Source organism: Dendrobates tinctorius, unplaced genomic scaffold (genome assembly GCF_039654945.1).
Source record: "Dendrobates tinctorius isolate UK_male_01 unplaced genomic scaffold, ASM3965494v1 ptg000206l, whole genome shotgun sequence".
NCBI lineage: Eukaryota > Metazoa > Chordata > Amphibia > Anura > Dendrobatidae > Dendrobates > Dendrobates tinctorius.
Window position 1 is genome coordinate 2370663 of NW_027361873.1, and position 18202 is coordinate 2388864.

General features: G+C 39.0%; 1 protein-coding gene across 1 annotated transcript; it reads right to left on the reverse strand.

The window, feature by feature from the left end:
• Nucleotides 1-588: 588 nt before the first annotated feature.
• NEFH (neurofilament heavy chain) lies at nucleotides 589-16319 on the reverse strand. The gene is made up of 4 exons (XM_073554087.1): nucleotides 15319-16319; nucleotides 14110-14309; nucleotides 8865-8989; nucleotides 589-3858 (listed from the first exon to the last, which is right to left on the reverse strand). Exons 1-4 carry the CDS (start codon nucleotides 16088-16090, stop codon nucleotides 789-791), a joined length of 4167 nt encoding a protein of 1388 aa, XP_073410188.1. The 5' UTR covers nucleotides 16091-16319; the 3' UTR covers nucleotides 589-788.
• Nucleotides 16320-18202: the final 1883 nt, after the last annotated feature.

Genomic DNA, 18202 nt, shown 5'->3' on the forward strand with positions numbered 1-18202 from the left:
CATCACTATCATATTTTAAAGTAGAAATTATTGCATGTATCCCTGATGCACTCAACCTTCCTAATCGAGTTCCAAGGGTCTTGTTTTTAATATACTATTATCCTCCTCTCCAACTCTTTGGTGTGTTTATAAGGGCAATAGTCTGGAAACTTCATAGTTCCAAATGTTTACTGGTCTAATAAATTAAATCACGTAGGGATTGTTGTACGTAAGAAGACTAGGTGAGATTGTTGAAAGGTGTCGGAAAGAATCCTACATGGCCATATAACAGGAACTCCAAATGTGGTAAAATCTGTAAATATACCCTCACTATATATTCATTAACTTACCCATAATCCATTGTATATATTACCATCTACTGTATGTGCCTAATACGATCAATTTTCTTTTAAAGTATATTCCTACTATATCTTACTTTCAAGACTGTCTAATTAATACAGTGGGAAAAAAAAGAATGCATTGCATTTGTCGTATTGCTAATAACCCCTTAATGTGACCCTTGGGTTATACCTCTCGTGTATTCTACATGTTCAGAAGTATATAGTGTTACTGATTCTCAAGAATAGAACTGGACCACTGGGACTAGAGGAACCTGCAGAGCTGCTGTTGCTCCTGATCACCCTAGTAAGCGGCTGGCTATTTGTCCATGTTCTGCTCAGCAGTACAGTGGGGTTCACCATCAAAGCAGTGTCTCTGAGATTGACAGTTCCAGAGCGAGATTCTTGGATCTCTTTTGACCTCTTTGGTGTTTCCAACCATCTGTGCACGCTGGTGTTTTATAAGCTAGCTTACTTTTCACTTTTCTTTGCTTCTTGAGAGGGCTCACTTGCAATCTGATCTGTACCAGAAGACTTCTCACTTTTCTCAGGCTTAGTTTTTGTACCTTGAGTAACCCCTCCACTAGACTGCTTTGTAGTGCTTGTATCTTTGACCTTTTTTGGTAATTTTGGACTATCTCCTTTTTCTTTAATTTCTTTAGTAGGTTTCTCTGTCTCTGGGGTTTTCACTTTTTCAGGCGCTTGATCTGTTTTTACCTCACTTGTTTTTTTTACCTTCTCTTCTGCCTTAACGGGTCCATTTTCTTCCTTGACTAGCTGCTTTTCTGCTTCCTTGCTCAGCTTCTTCTCTAATGTGGATGCTTTTGTGTCATGTTCCTTAGCAGACTGTTTTTCCTCTGTTTTTTTCTCTGCCTTAGTTGGTTTCTTCTCTTCTGTCTTTGATGACTTTTTTCCATCTTCCTTAACTGTTTCCTTAGTTGATTTATGCTCATCTTCATTTGGTTGCTTCTCTTCCTTAATAGGCCGCTTATCTTCTGTTTTAACTGGTAGCTTTTGATCTATTTTAGATGATTTCTTATCCTCTTTCACAGGTTGCTTTTCTTCTGCCTTGGTTGTTTTGTTTTCTGTTTTAACAGACTTCTTTTCCTCTTCCTTCACTGGCTGCTTCACTTCAGTACTTGTCTTATTTTCTTCTCCCTTTACTGGCTGTTTCTCCTCCTTCTTAGTCATTGTTTTGTCCTCTGCTTTAGGAGTTTTCTTTTCCTCTTCCATTACCTTCTGTATTTCCTCTTTATTAGCTGGTTTCTTCTCTTCATCTTTGGAAGGCTTCTTTTCTACCTGTTTTTCTTTATCTTCTTTAGCTGGTTTAGCTTTCGCTTCTATATCTTGCTGCTTTACTTCTGCCTTAGTTGGCGTCTTTTCCTCTTCCTTTACTGGCTGCTTTTCTTTAACTTGAGCTGGTTTCTTCTCCTCAACCTTAGATGGTTTCTGTTCCTCCTCTTTTACTGGCTGCTTTTCAACTTTCTTTTTTTCTTTCACAGGTTCTTTTTCCTTCTTTGTCTCCTCTTTAACTGGCTCCTTCTCCTCCTCTTTTCCTTTTGGCTTTTCCTCAAACAAAGGCGGTGTCTTCTCCTCCACTTTAGTTGGTTTCTTTTTCTCTTCCTTTATTTCTGGTTTTTCATCACTCTTGGGTGGTTTAATCTCCTCTACTTTAGTTGGTTTCTTTTCCTCTTCTTTTACTTTTGACTTTTCTTCAACCTTAGGCAGTTTCTTTTCTTCCACTTTAGTTGGCTTCTTTTCCTCCTCTTTTACTTTTGCTTTTTCTTCAACCTCAGGTGTTTTTATTTCTTCTTTAACTTTTGGCTTTTCCTCCACCCTACGTGGTTTAATCTCTTCCACTTTTGTTGGTTTCTTTTCTTCTTCTTTTACTTTTGGCTTTTCCTCCACCCTAGACTGTTTCTTTTCCTCTTCTTTTACTTTTGGCTTTTCTTCAACCATAAGCAGTTTCTTCTCATCTGCCTGAGTTGGTTTCTTTACCTCTTCTTTTACTTTTTGCTTATCCTCAACTGCAGGTGGTTTCTTTTCCTCTTCTTTTACTTCTGGCTGTTCCTCAATCTTAGATGTTTTTTTCTCCTCCACCTTAGTTTGTTTCTTTACCTCTTCTTTTTCTTTAGGCTTATCCTCAACCTTATGTGGTATCTTCTCCTCCACTTTAGTTGGTTTCTTTTCCTCTTCCCTTACTTTTGGCTTTTCCTCAACCCTAGGTGTTTTTTTCTCCTCCAATTTGGATGGATCCTTTTCTTCCTCCTTCATTGGATGCTTTTCTTCAATCTTAGTTGGTTTCTTCTCTTCTGTAGGTGGCACTTTCACTTCTTCTTTCATAGGGTCCTTTTTTTTCTCATCTTTAGTTTGCTTTTTTTCTTCTTCCTTATCTTGCTGCTTTTCTTCTGCCTTGGGTGGTTTCTTTTCCTTTGCTGGCTTTTCATCTTCCTTTACACTTTTAATTTTGTCTCCTCCTTTATCAGGTTTTTCTTCTTTTTCCTTAGTTTGATCTTCCCTGCTGGGTTTCTGTACTGTTTTAGAATCTTCTTTACTATCTGGCTTTTTATTTTCTTCCTTAGAAATATCACTCTCTTGAGTTTTGGTTTCAGTTTTTTTTTCTTCTGCTTTAGTAGACTCTCCCTTTTTTGTTGACTTTGCATGTTCTTTTTCCTTATCCTCTCCCTTCTCTTCGTTCTTGATTACCATTTTCTTATCTTCTATCTTTCCAGAATCGTGCGTTGTTTTGTCTTCTTTTTTATTAGTGTCTGTTTTTTCTTCATGGCTAACTACCTTTTTTTTCTCTTTCTTGCCTATTGTCTTTTGTTCATTTTTAGGACTTTTGTCTTTCGGTTCGATTTTTACAGTTTTTTTGGATGGTTTTTCATCTTCTTCCGTTTGTTCATCTTTTTCTTTTTTTGCTACTCCAGCTTTCTCTTTGGCATCCTCTAATTGATTTTTGATTGGTTTGCTTTTGTCTTCTTTCTTTTTTAGCTCTTCATCATCAATCTTTCCTGACATTCCTTGTTCTCTATCTGCAGATTTATCCTCTTGTTTCTTGTTGACATCCTTATCCTTTACCTTTATTTCACTTCCTTTGTCTGATATATTATTTTCTTCTTCCTTTCCTGGCTTACTGTCTGCTTCTTTTTCTTCATCTTTAGCACTTTCCATAACCTCATTTTCTCCATTTTCTTCTCCATCTTCTTCCTTATCTTCTAATTCTTCCTCCTCTGTTACATCATTCTCTGCTTTTTCTTCTGCCAACTCTTCAGATGTCTTCCCATCATTGTCTTTTTCAGGCTCCTCTATTGGAGATGTGATCACTTCTTCCTCTGTCACGTCTTCAGTCACATGAGTTTCTTCTGTCTGTTTCTCTACAATTACTGTTTCTTTGTCTGACTTTTCCACAATCTTGATTTTTTCTTCCTTTTTCACTTTAATATGCTTTGGTGTGCTTGGTATCCTTGGAATTCTTGCATCAAATGGATAATAGTCAAAACTGCTTCCAATACGACATTCTTCTCCCTCAAGTAGCTTTCTAAAAACAAAAAAGTGGTAAAATGCATTTTTTTTAATTATTCCAAGAAAAAAAACAAAATTACATTTTATTTGTTTCAACATGAATACAGTAGGGGAAATAAGAATTTGATCCCTTGCTGATTTTGTAAGTTTGCCCACTGACAAAGACATGAACAGTCTATAATTTTAAGGGTAGGCTAATTTTAACATTTGAGCAATAGAATATCAAAAATAAAAGCCAGAAAATCACATTGTATAAATTATATAAATTTATTTGCATTTTGCAGCGAGAAATAAGTATTTGATCCCTCTGGCAAAGAAGACTTAATACTTGGTGGCAAAACCCTTGTTGGCAAGCACAGAAGTCAGATGCTTTTTGTAGTTGATGATGATGTTTGCGCACATGTCAGGAGGAATTTTGGTCCACTCCTCTTTGCAAATCATCTCTAAATCATTAAGATTTTGAGGCTGTCTCTTGGCAACTCAGAGCTTCATCTCCCTTCATAAGTTATCTATGGGATAAAAGTCTGGAGACTGGCTAGGCCACTCCATGACCTTAATGTGCTTCTTTTTGAGCCACTCCTTTGTTGCCTTGGCTGTATGTTTTGGGTCATTGTCTTGCTGTTCATGTCTTTGTCAGTGGGCAACAAATATGAACCTAGCACTCAACTTAAAGGTATTTGTAAGGCGGTTTATTGTAGTACACGAAAAAAGACGCTTCGGTCAATGTGACCTTCTTCAGTCACGTGTGGTATATAGATTGTGTAGAGCCCATAGGCATCCATCAGAAAGGACGATGGTATATAGGAGAGGGGCAAACGTTCCTCCAGATGCGGTGTCCACCGGTGTCAGATGGCCGGTGGACACCGCATCTGGAGGCACGTTTGCCCCTCTCCTATATACTGACGAGCTCATTACCTTGGAGAGATCATTCTCCTCAATGCCTAAAGCACCATCGTCCTTTCTGATGGATGCCTATGGGCTCTACACAATCTAAATACCAAACGTGACTGAAGAAGGTCACATTGACCGAAGCGTCTTTTTTCGTGTACTACAATAAACCGCCTTACAGATACCTTTAAGTTGAGTGCTAGGTTCATATTTGTTGCTTTAACGGTTTGGGAACCTAACCTTAGCACCATCTTGAGTTATGCTCACGGTGTTCTTTCTATATTTGTCAGTGGGCAAACTTACAAAATCAGCAAGGGATCAAATACTTATTTCCCCCACTGTAAATACTGCAGCAGCTACAAATACTTTATTCATTATTCTTGTTCATTCAGTCAATAAAAGATGATTAATCGGTTATCATTTCTGTGGCTATATTTTACTAAATATTCTAGAAAGACCCATTTAAGTTTCTTTGCTTACTATTCAGAATTATGTTTTATGCTAAGATATTTATAAATGGTAAGACATTTAGAAATGTTAAAAGTCTTATGTATAAGGACTTATAAACTTACAACTTATTTGCAACAAATATGTTTCATTGCTTTTACAATGTTGGGTACATACAGTGGGGAAAAAAGTATTTAGCCAGCCACCAATTGTGCAAGTTCTCCCACTTAAAAAGATGAGAGAGGCCTGTAATTGACATCATAGGTAGATCACAACTATGAGAGTCAAAATGAAAAAACAAATCCAGAAAATCACCTTTTCTGATTTGGCAAGATTGATTTTGCAAATTATGGTGGAAAATAAGTATTTGGTCATTAACAAAAGTTAATCTCAATATTTTGTTATATATACTTTGTTGGCAATGACAGAGGTCAAACGTTTTCTGTAAGTCTTCATGAGGTTGACACACTGTTGGTGGTATGTTGGCCCATTCATCCATGCAGATCTCCTCTAGAGCAGTGATGTTTTGGGCCTGTCGCTGGGCCACACGGACTTATAAATCCCTCCAAAGGTTTTCTATGAGGTTGAGATCTGGAGACTGGCTAGGCCACTCCAGGACCGTCATATGCTTCTCACAAAGCCACTCCTTTGTTGCCCTGGCGGTGTGTTTGGGATCATTATCATGCTGGAAGACCCACCCATGTTTCTTCTTCAATGCCCTTGCTGATGGAAGGAGGTTTGCTCTCAAAATCTCACGATACATGGCCCCATTCATTCTTTTATTTACACGGATCAGTCATCCTGGTCCCTTTGCAGAGAAACAGCCCCAAAGCATGATGTTGCCACCCCCATGCTTCGTAGTATGTATGGTATTCTTTGGATGCAACTCAGCATTCTGTCTCCTCCAAACACGAAGAGTTTTGTTTCTACCAAATAGTTCTACTTTGGTTTTATCAGCCCATATGACATTCTCCCAATACTCCTCTGGATAATCCAAATGCTCTCTAGCAAACTTCAGAAGGGCTTGGACATGTTCTAGCTTAAGCAGGGAGACACATCTGACACTGCAGCATCTGAGTCCATAGCGGCGTAGTGTGTTACTGATGGTAGCCTTTGTTAGGGTGGTCCCAGCTCTATGCAGGTCATTCACTAAGTCCCCCCGTGTGGTTCTGGGATTTTTGTTCACGGTTTTTGTGACCATTTTGACCTCACGGGGTGAGATCTTGCGTGGAGTCCCAGATTGAGGGAGATTATCAGTGGTCTTGTATGTCTTTCATTTTGTTATTGCTCACACAGTTGTTTTCATCACACCAAGCTGCTTGCCTATTGCAGATTCAGTCTTCCCAGTCTGGTGCAGGGCTACAATTTTGTTTCTGGTGTCCTTCGACAGCTCTTTGGTCTTCAACATATGAAGTGGAGTTTGGAATGTGACTGTTTGAGGTTGTGGACAGGTGTCTTTTTATACTGATAAAAAGTTCAAACAGGTGCCATTACTTCAGGTTTTGAGTGGAGGACAGAGGAGCATCTTAAAGAAAAAGTTACAGGTCTGTGAGAACCAGAAATCTTGCATGTTTTTAGGTGACCAAATACTTATGTTCCACCACAATTTGCAAAATAAATCTTGCCAAATCAGGCAAGGTGATTTTCTAGAGTTGTTTTCTCATTTTGACTCTCATAGTTGTGGTCTACCCATGATGTCAATTACAGGCCTCTCTCATCTTTTTAAGTGGGAGAACTTGCACAATTGGTGACTGACTAAATAAGAAATCTCTCTTGTGGTTCTTGTGTAATCAGTTTTAGAAGTTTACAGTTAATAATATGCCTGTGCTCCAGGATGGGATTGTAGGCCGTCTTATCTTCCTGCTCTAGGCCAGAGAAACCAAGAAGAGACCTGCCCACAGGCCGCCCCGAAGCACAAACCATCTGTCTCTCTCACTGTCTCTATGATGAAGAACATGTGTGTGCTTCGGGGAAGCCTGTGGGCAGGTCTTTACATGGTTTCTCTGGCTTTGAGCAGGAAGATAAGACTCTGCCTACAGTCCTGCCCCAGTGCATGGGCATATCATTAGCTGAACACTGATTACAAAAGAACCACAAGACAGATGTCTTCACCCCACGTGTCACTTTAATCAGTGTAGCAGCGCCGACCTGGCAGCGTCTGTAGTTTATTTAGCAAAATCCTGCTGACAGGTTCACTTTAAAGAGATTGTCCAGACTTTGAAATTTATTATCAGTGGGCCCAGAGTGGTGAAAACATAAAAAATACCTAGCACACCCCACTACTCTTCTATTCTATGCAATGTGTTCTAGCAGGGGGCATCAGGTTATGATAGGATCTAATCATCAGCCACAGCAGTCACACTCCGTCTTAGCTAAAAGAACTAGCCAGGAGACCAGCAGGGGACACAGTACGGAGTACGAATGAGCATTGGGCCCATTAGTAATAAGTAGTGGACAATTCCTTTATTTGTTGCATTTTACTTTTCCCAACCAATTGTTTTGCAGCCAACTCCTCATTCACTTTTGCAGTAAAAATGGTGGATATCTGAGATAAGCATGAATGGACACTATTGCTAAAGTGATGTCAAGTAGTATTCAAAAAACACTAGAGTAGAGTGACTTTAGTCGGATCAGGTTTCATGAAACAAAATTTGTTTCAGATGAAACTGGTCCGACTAGGGCAAAAAAAGTCGGAGTTTCTTCCGAAACCCGACCCCAATGCAAGTCAATGGGAAATAAAAGTCGGCATTGAGCGGATGACATTCATCCACTCAATGCCGACTTTTATTCCCCGTTGACTTGCATTGGGGTCGGGTTTCGGACGAAACTCCGACTTTTTTTGCCCTAGTCGGACCAGTTTCATCTGAAACAAATTTTGTTTCATGAAACCCGATCCGACTAGTCGCTCAACTCTAAAAAAGACTAATGTAGCATCAAGAGAATATATAAAAGATATAATATACAAAAGAATATGTTAAAGAGACTAAGTAACATATGAAGTATGTGCAACAAAGTGTGCATACTCTCCCAGGTAAACTGGCTCATAGGAAAAGCATCATATTGGAATGAGGACCCAACATTCACCACAAGAGGTGGCTTCCTCAGGGAAAAAGGTTGTCGAGGTTTTTGTGTTTGTTTTTTAATTTAAATTTAGGAAGGGCAACTGATCTTTATTGTGTGTTTTTCCTCTTCTTTTTTTTTTTTTAATTGCATCTGTCTTAGGCCGGGGTCCCACTAGTGTATCACATCAAACGCGAGAGCATTGAATGCTATATGCTATTGAATCTCAGCTCCAATTCTCTCGCATGACAGGATTTGAGCACAGGTGCGGAGAAGACAGAGAAAGTAATTTCTCCATCTCCACTGCACTGGGGTGACATCCGAGTACACTGTGTTTCACATTCACCCATAGATTTGTATGGTTGAGTGCAAACCGATACTCGGATTGTTTTTTCATATTGAATCAGCACTGCCCCATAGTATAACGCTGGGCTGAGTGTAATCAGATTTTTTTTAATCAAATTGCACTTGTCCGATTTATTCTCTTGTGTGAGTGAGCGATTACACGTATTTTGGTTTGCTCTCCACCAATGCACAGATGATGCCCGCTTCATTGTTACTTTTTGGTAAATTCTTATAGACAAACAGGTTTTTTTTTTTTAGAAAAATAAAGTCAGACTTCAGTACCTATATGCAGCAATCTCAATATCCAGAGCCATCTTGACATTCAGCAAGTCTTGATACTCGCGTATCTGAGCAGCCATTTCCCACTTGGTATTCCTTAGTTCATTTTCCAACTGATGCAATGTTTCCTGAATTTCAAGAAATGTTAAGACTATGTCAGTAAGAAGTTCCATAGTGAATACTCACAGATGTCTTGCTTATAGCTGGATATAACTGTGACTTTATAAAGTCTGATATTTTGTTATGTCGATCAGGCCCCATATTGTTGAAACAATAAGCCTAGCGAAACGCTGATAATGCTGTGAGACTCGGTAAACGAGGAACTATGATCTGTAATTAATATTTTGTAGGCAAATGAAAATGTTCTTTCATTTTTAGATAGCCATACTGTTGTAATGCTATAACATGACAACATGCGCCATGATTTTAGTGATGATTGGGTCGGTTAGTGGTGGACAAGTGTCTCGATCAAAAAGACAACCAACTATCTAAAAAGACATGTAAAATCATCTCATCATTTTTGTATAATTTTCTTTTTTATTTTGTAACTTTCGCATCCCTATCTGTTCCTGTTTCAGCGGCACGCTATGTCACCAGGGGCTGCCGTATTCATTTTGCAGTTGGCGCTAAAGATGGAGGAGACATCGTGGCCAATACCTCTGGATGGCACAGTCTAGTCAGAGATGGGACATGAGATGCCACCCTGTCAGGCAGAATAGATGGGTTTGTGTGTGCTGTCCAACAGCTCAGTAGAAGTGATTTGCTCCTGCTGTAGCCAATGGGCAGAACTACACCCTACTTGGATTACCAGTATACAGCTGAGAGTTGCCATTTATAAGTAAATACTGTAGTTTGCCTGGTTACAATGCTACTTATCACAGCTTATTTGATACCTGCTGCTGACCTTTGACTGACTTAAACCTCTGTTTGTCTGCCTGTGACTCCATCTTCCTCATCATGATTTTGTCTAGGGCCTGCCCTCGCTGGTTTTAACATGGCTAGTTTACTTTTCTTTGCCGGGTCGTGCCACTGGCCAACAGCTACTCCATATAATCAATCCAGGAGTCCCTGTTGTAAATCAAGATTCCTGTATAGGAGCTAAAGGAAGAAGGTCAGGGTCAGCGTCGGACTGGAGTACATTGGGCCCACCAGAGAAAAATCATTCTTAGGACCCACATTACCATGTCCAGTGTTAACACAATTAGCTTAGCTACAGCGGGGGCAATATGGCTGCCTGATTCTCGCAGTAACTGCATAATAATGTTGTTTAAAGGGTTGTGCATTAGCACTCTATGAAAAGGAATAATATATCATCTCTGAGAATGAGCCTACGCAGTTGAAAGGAAGAAAAAAAAAAAAAAGCACTCTCCCAAATGCTTTGTAAGCTGAAAATGAGATGGAGGTGTAAAAAGCACTATCATGCATTGTTATGTGCCATGGGTTTTAACAAGGCTCTATGGAGCTGAGGCCTGTGTGAGAGGTAGGAACAGAGTGCGGCTTGATAGGTTACTGTGATCCACCTACTAGGCCTCAAGAAGCTGGGAGCTACATTTTGCAAAAAGGATAGCAGAATCTGGCCTGGAAAAAAAAGGAGAAGCTGCCTGGAGGAAGAGGGCAGCTGTGGAGGATGAAGACACCATGCTTGAAGGCCAAACAAAAAACTAAGAAGAAATGAGGCTAAACATAACAATGGAGGTGTCAATGAGCAATGGAGCTGGGGCTACTGTCTTTAGGAGGGGTATGCCAACATTTCTAATCAGAGTTAAGATTACGGTCTTCGCTCTCCCCTAATTGGACGATCAAGACAATTATATACACAGTTAATAATGGGGAGCATAATTCGTACAGATACATGTAATATGATATCATACAAGTCCTTACATTTTGGTTTGGTCATAAATGGGAGGAAGAGACTCAACTTGAATGTTTGCATCAAGACCCACAAACCCTTATCATTCATCTCTGCATAAAGTCTGCTTGTCATTGATTCTTATTACTTTACAAGTGCAATTCTTACCCAACCCTACACAAAATGGAAAACCACTACTCCCAGGATGTTGCTTCATAGATCTCTGTAGTAAAAAGCAATGCACTCTAATGCTAACAGAGGCAAAGGCTTCTTCTAAATTGAGACATGAAATTACAAAGACTCAGAGAGAACCCATTGCTCAGCATGGTGTGCCTAGCTGGCATATACAAAGGAGGTGCACCAACAGAGAGCAAAACCAAGTACTGAACAGACCATGAGGTTGCGCTGGCAAACACTTGAGTAGATTATGACTACACTGCAGAGAAGGGTTACAACATCCACCACGAGTGATGGATGGCTGTTTTTTACAGCTTAGTACCTAGTGATGCTTTAATAAAACAAATTAATCACAAATCCTGTAAACAATATTTCGGATTGCAGATTAATAAAGGTCTATTTTATTTAGTATCATATGGATAAAATACAGGGCATAGTAGACAGATGGATTACACCAAACTCTGTGCCCATAGTATTTTCTTTTGTTGCCAAAACAATAGACCATTTATTAAAAACTGGTCCTCTTAAACCTGTCCTTAAAATTATCTAGAGTTTACATTTTCTTGGTAAATTATGATTACTTTATGAGCCAATATCTATAGCATCCAATCAGGAATAGTGATGAGCGAGTATACGCGTTACTCAGGTTTCCCCGAGCATGCTCGGGTGGTTTCCGAGTATTTTGGTGTGCTCGGAGATTTAGTTTGTGTTGCCGCAGCTGCAGTGGCTAGACAGGCTGAATACATGTGAGGAATGCCTGTTTGTTAGGCAATCCCCTCATGTATTCAGGTTGTCTAGCAGCCGCAAATAATGCAGCTACGGCGACACAAACTAAATCTCCGAGCACGCCAAAATACTCGGGGACCACCTGAGCATGCTCGGGAAAACCTGAGTTACGCGTACACTCGCTCATCACTAATCAGGAACACAAAATCAAAAATCCACACTGGACCCTCAGCTGCCATTAAAAAAAATTATTGGGTTCCTGCGATTGCCAATGAGAGAAACACAGAGTGACCCCTCTCGTATTCTAAACAATTAGATGCCTTGCTGGTCATCATGGCATATTAGGAGTTAAACTGCTGCAATCAGAGCTAGCTCCCAAAGCAGTTAGCAGCAGCATCCTTAAGAGTTCTGCTGTACCTATATGGCAAATGCTGGTAGAAGTGAGCAGTTGTCAGCACTGGGACTCTCTGTTTATAGTGGTCACGTGGCCAGCCATCATTGGCAGTATGCTTCAGCATCCAATTTTGTCATCTAAAACCCTATCTTGGACTATAAAATTATTTCCAGCTCACCGCAGAGCTATTTTATATGGTAAAATGCAGGCCTGGATGGTCACATGATTCCACTGTGAGGAACAAGCCTTTATTTTAAATTTGAATTGTCCCATCAAGTTAATTCTTCTTATTAACAGCCCAATTATCAGCCCAGTTAACTAGCTGCTACCTCTGAGTAAAACTGACACTGGCGTAAATCTTTCTGCATGTGGTGTTCCATTGTGGCAAAAGAAATAAATAGCTAACCATATAATTCATGGGCTGCCTGCTCCTTCCGAGTAAGAAATGGAATACAAAATGAGACAATACATTTAAATGATAGTTCATCGTAAACATATTTGTATTTTTCCGCCTTTGTCCTAGATGGATTATGTCTACCTAAAGCAGAATCTAGATGACATGTGTGTCTCCACCTTAATCTCTATCGGCGATCCTAATTTTTACATTACTGGATTTTTGTCAGTTCAGTTCTCTTGATGAGCCCGGTGATTGTTAGGGGAAGACATGTTGGGACTATGGTGCATGTGATGGATTAACAGTCGGACGTGCCCAGAGATTGAGGGAATCTGGAATTACAGCTGAGATCTGTGTTCTGTTATGTAATATAAGTGGACACCAAAGAGTGTCATTATGGTATTTATGTTTCCACATTGTGTAATTCTTAGTCATCTATAGGTTCATCTGTGTTCTGGTGTAGGGACAGCCACCACTGAGCAAGGCTTCCACTGACACTGTATATAGGGTGTCAACTTTTGCGGTAAGGTAAGGACTAATGGTTCATTACAGAGTTTACCAGGACATAATATATATACATGTAGCCTTTCACTTTTGGTATATCTATCTTATTGATTTGTTTTATGCCATTACTATTTTTTATTGCCTCGATAGACTTCATTACTATAGCGTGCAATTGGTTATAATTACTGACTCTCTCGTAATAAGGCTTTTGGTTTTATATTGGCCATATAGTTTTTGGTCTTAGTTTTTATTTACTGGTTAGTACATAATTACTACATGATTGTATGTTCATTTGTGGCCTATGTTGTCCTGTCCTGCTAATATTGCTGGATATATCTAATAATTGGCTCTGCTGACTAATCCAGCGTATTTTAATGCTTGTGTGGCTAGTTGGTCATTGGGCCCTACCGTTAGTGTCTTTAAATATATAGTAACAGTTTTAGACTTACATTAGCTTATTGGGTTCAACAAGTTAATATTTAATAGATATTGGTTTTATTGGTTTCTAATTAGGTTTTCTAGTATGTAACTAAAAGTCTATCAAAATCATTGGGAATGAATATTACTCCTGATGTTTCCACTTTCTAATTTTCTATTGTGTCTCCTTTATTTTGAACTGTATTTAAAAGTTTATGTAATAAAGTTTTGAATCATATTTCCTGTTTCTTCCATATTCTTTACTTCTCCTAAAGGCAATACACATATTTAATTCCCTTTAAGAACTCATTCAAACTTACATTTTTTCATGCACTTGTTTTATAAGTTTTTTCATGGATAGAGCAGAAACCCATTATTGTCTATGGTGTCCATTTATTTATTTTTTTCTGTGGATCACATGTTCGGAAAAAAAAAAAAATCTCAGACACCTCCATTTATGATCCAAGTCACGGATCAAAATCATTTATACAAGATTATGGGTCCTGAAGTTTCACAGGTAAAGCAATCATCAAGAATTGCATCTAATGTGTGGAACACACCAAGGACAGGTCTTCAATATTAAAGTTCTGGAAACCCCTTTAAGAAATAGAGGTCAGTGAATATCTCAAATCTCCCCTGATACATTTTCTATCCGGCAGTGACATTGATACTGTGCATTCATCAGTATATCCTACTGCACATATCTAGGGAAATACCTAGAACACGTACTCTTACCATAACTGCTATTAGTCAGGATCTCAGAGCCCTAGTGATGATGACATGTTACCTGGTAAGACGCCAGCTCTGCTTGGTGTCGATCCTCTAAATCCATGCATTGTCTCTCCAAAGACTGCTGAGATCCTTTCAGAACTTCCAGTTGGGTGATTTTGCTTTGAAGCTGATGTCGATAGCTGGTTATTTCATCACTAGCCGAGCGAATAGCTTGGGTATTCACATGTGAAGCCTCATTTAGTTTCTCCAGCTGAACTGTTTATAAAAATGAAGCGAAAATCTATGTAAAAATATATATTAGTAATGTAAGATATCCGGACCTATAACTGGTACTGCTATAGTGTAATAACGGCTGCAGAAGGGACAAGCAGAGACAATGATGGGTTGTCCATTTTACGAAAATCGCATGGAATTTTTTATTGTCTTATTATCTTTTCTTCTAATATAAATACTAAGTTGATGAGTATCTAATGGTATAATGTACTGTAGTTCCGGAGAGGTTTAACACTTCCTACATGGTTAAGAAATGATAGCAGATAGGTGTGGTCCCTTAGTGGGGGGACAATTTCTGACCACAGATCACTAAATGATCCTACTAACAAGTAGAGATTGTCCAAGGTAGAGAAGATTTTTACAGATGAGTGTAATGTTTTTTAATCTTTTCTTTTTTTTTTTAGCTATAAACCTTGGCAAATATCTATCTTCAAACAAATAAGGTGCACAGACAAAAATACCCAATAGGAATAAGGACACCTTCTCACTGGCTAAAATAGCAATATTCTTAAGACTATCATATTATTTATCCCTTTAGGATAGAGTTCATGATTACAAATTAGCATCAGTGAGGTTTATTGCAGCACAAGAAAGGACTGCGAACGAGAAGACCTGCAGAGACTAATATAGAAACCAAACATGACTCAGGAATTTCAAGTGCTAGGATGTAACCCCTTCCTAGCCTGAAGGTAAAATCAAATGCATTGCTTTATACTTAGTTATCGACTGGAAAACCCTACGAAGCCCAGACTGAACAACACATTAGATGATTCCATATACGTCATATAATATGCTGTGCAATAGGAAAATAACTTTTTTCAGTCTCTATTAAATATGTAATATAAATCATAGTAATATATACAATATTACACAAAGAAGTGATACAAAAAATGCATGTATGTGTTTTGGTATCAGTCCACGCAGCAAATTTTTTAGACTAATGAATGTCAGATTGATGTAGATGTCTGGTACATGATGCATGCTTGCTCACCTTGGAACCAGTCTTGAGTCTGCATGTTATTTCTTCCTATATGGCCTTCCAACTGAGCCCTGATTTCCTTCAGAGCAGATGCCAGGTCCACGCCAGGCATTTCTCCAAATTGTTGTGTTGACACTTGACTGCCTTGTATCTGCCTAAGCATGTCTTCCACATCTTCTTGGTGACTTTTGCACAGATGGCTTACTTCATCTTGCAGAGCCTGGACCTTCCTTCCAATCTGTTCACTTTCTAGGGTACAATCCTGTAAGTATTGCCTAAGTGCCCTCTCAGCAGACACAGCCTCTTCCTTCATTCTCTCCTCTTCTTGTGTCTTTAACCTCAATAACGCAATGTCCTCATTAAGTCGGTTTGCTTCCAACTGTTCTTGACCATTTTCAGAGTTTATTTTCAGGAGCTGGTTGCGAATGTCCTTTATCTCTCTTTGATACAACTGGCCAATAGCAGAGATACCAGCCTGCTGCTTCCTTAGGGCTGCTGCCTCTTGTTGTAAACTCTGGTTCTGTTCTTCCAGTCTCCGCACCTTGTCTATGTAGCCAGCAAACCTTTCATTCAGACCTTGCAAGGCCTCCCTTTCATCCCTTGGTCCATTGGGGGGCTCAGGACTTTCACTGTAAGATGGGGCACTTCTACGACTCCGAGTCTGAGATTGAAAACTACTGCTACCACTGTGGGTTAGGGAAACAGAACTAGATCTAAGGTAGCCATCTGCAGGTCTTCTGTAGGTAACAGGGCCTATGGAGCGATCCATGGTGAAGCTGAGCATGATGAAGTAATAGAATCAGGCAGCTAGAAGGTACAGAGAGAAGAAGAAATTTAAAGAATCAAAAATGTCACATGAAATGGGGACAGACAAGCAGGCAATAGAATCACAAAGAGTGATGACTCATGCACAGAATGAAAGACTAGGTAGATGTATGGAGCTGTCCGCGGCCTAGAGTTCTGAAGCACACACTAGGAGAGAGATGCAGGGCACTGCGGCAGATAGAGGACAGCATCAGCTTTTATACTGCAGCAAAGTTCTCAACTCAGCAAAGCAGAGGCACCACCCCTGCATCACACTCATCATCTTACACGCTGACTCTGAGCGAGCACAGCATTACAGGCTGTCACTACCGTACACCAACATTTCCTTATATACAGCATTGTGCAGGTAGAGATGTCTACATATGTAAAATATGTTCACTTACACAATGTATGATGATAAGAATGCAATGTATAATAATGCACATATAATGTATGATGACATGTAAGTGGCAACATTACACGAAACCCCGCATAATAATATATATAGCAGTGTAATGCATGGAAAAGAAAAGCCAGATACTGACCATTTCTATTTTGTGTAAACATCTAATATTACGTCCTCACCAGGATATTGCAGTGAAGCGTTTGGGTTTAGGTACTGTAATAGGGGATACAAATGCTAGCAGGATATAGTTTATAGATCTTCTTAATTCATACAATCTCTGCTTTCAGTATTATAAAGCATCAACAACCAGGATGCATGAGATAAAACATCATTTTTTGGTCCAGTTTGTTTGGTTGTACCTTTTACAAATACACATGTAAAATCAATTAATAGGATATGACAAAAGAAAAAAAAATGAACGTAATTTCAGGCATCTACGTCTACAAGTCAAACTGGAAGGTACCAATAAATAAGAACTAAAAATGGTGTGTATAATGTGGTATAGAATATATACTCATACAACAGGGTGGTTATATAGGATAATGGTGCATTTACACAAATAGATAATCGGCCTTTCTGGACATGCTTGCAATCCATAAACAATTGAGCAACTAGCTAGTTTGTCAAGATTAGATTGTTTATGCAAAAAAAAAATCATTGTTATCAGAAGGCTGCTTTACTGTCGGCATGACAAAGGACTCATGGTGGCGCTCACCTTTTTTTTTTCAGGCTATCATTCTTCCACATGCCTCAAAAATTCAAAGCGGGCTTCATTAGCGAAAATTACTTTACCCAAGTCCTCTGCAGTCCAATTATTGAAAATTTTGCAAAGTTATAGTCTGTATTGAAGCTCCTGTCAAGCTGTTTAGTAGATCTGGAAGAATGATTGGAGAAGAAAAAGTGAGCGCTACCATGATTCAAGTGCCAACTGTAAACTTCCTGAGACCATTCATGAGTACGGCTGCTTTTTATCCAAGAGAGTGAGCGCACTCACAATTTTCTCTAAGAACCCTGCCATGAATAAAGAATGGAATCCAAGCAAGCAAGCTCCAAGAGCAACTTCTCCCAAAGATCCAGGAGCAATTTGGTGACAAACAATACTTTTTCCAGAATGATGAAGTGCCATGTTACAATAAAAAACTGATAACTAAGTAGCTTAGTGAACAAAATATTGATAGTTTTGGGTCCATGGCCAGGAAACGCCTCAAATCTCAATCCCATTGAGAACCTTGGTAAACCCTCAAAAAGCGGGTGAGCAAACAAAAACAAACTGTGATAAATTCCATTTACCAAATAGACAAGAATATGTTGCCATCAGTCAAGATTTGACTCAGAAGTTGATATCTCGCATGCCAGGGTTAAGGGCAGAAGTCTTGAAATATAAGGGTCAAAACGGAAAATATTGAGTCGTTACATAAAATTGATGCATTTGTCAATAAAAGTGTAAAACGTGAAATGCTTCTAATAGTGCTTTAGTAACTATATAAACATCTGGACAAAAGCAATAAAGCATCAAAACTTTGTGAAAATTAAAATTTGTCAGTCTCAAATATTGGCCATGCCTGTGCAATAAATTTGAGCAATATTGGATATTCATATATAATCCTGAATAACAATATATTTTGCACAAACTGAGAAATATGAAAGATTATACAAAATGGCTGTTTGAATGAAGGTCATAAATAA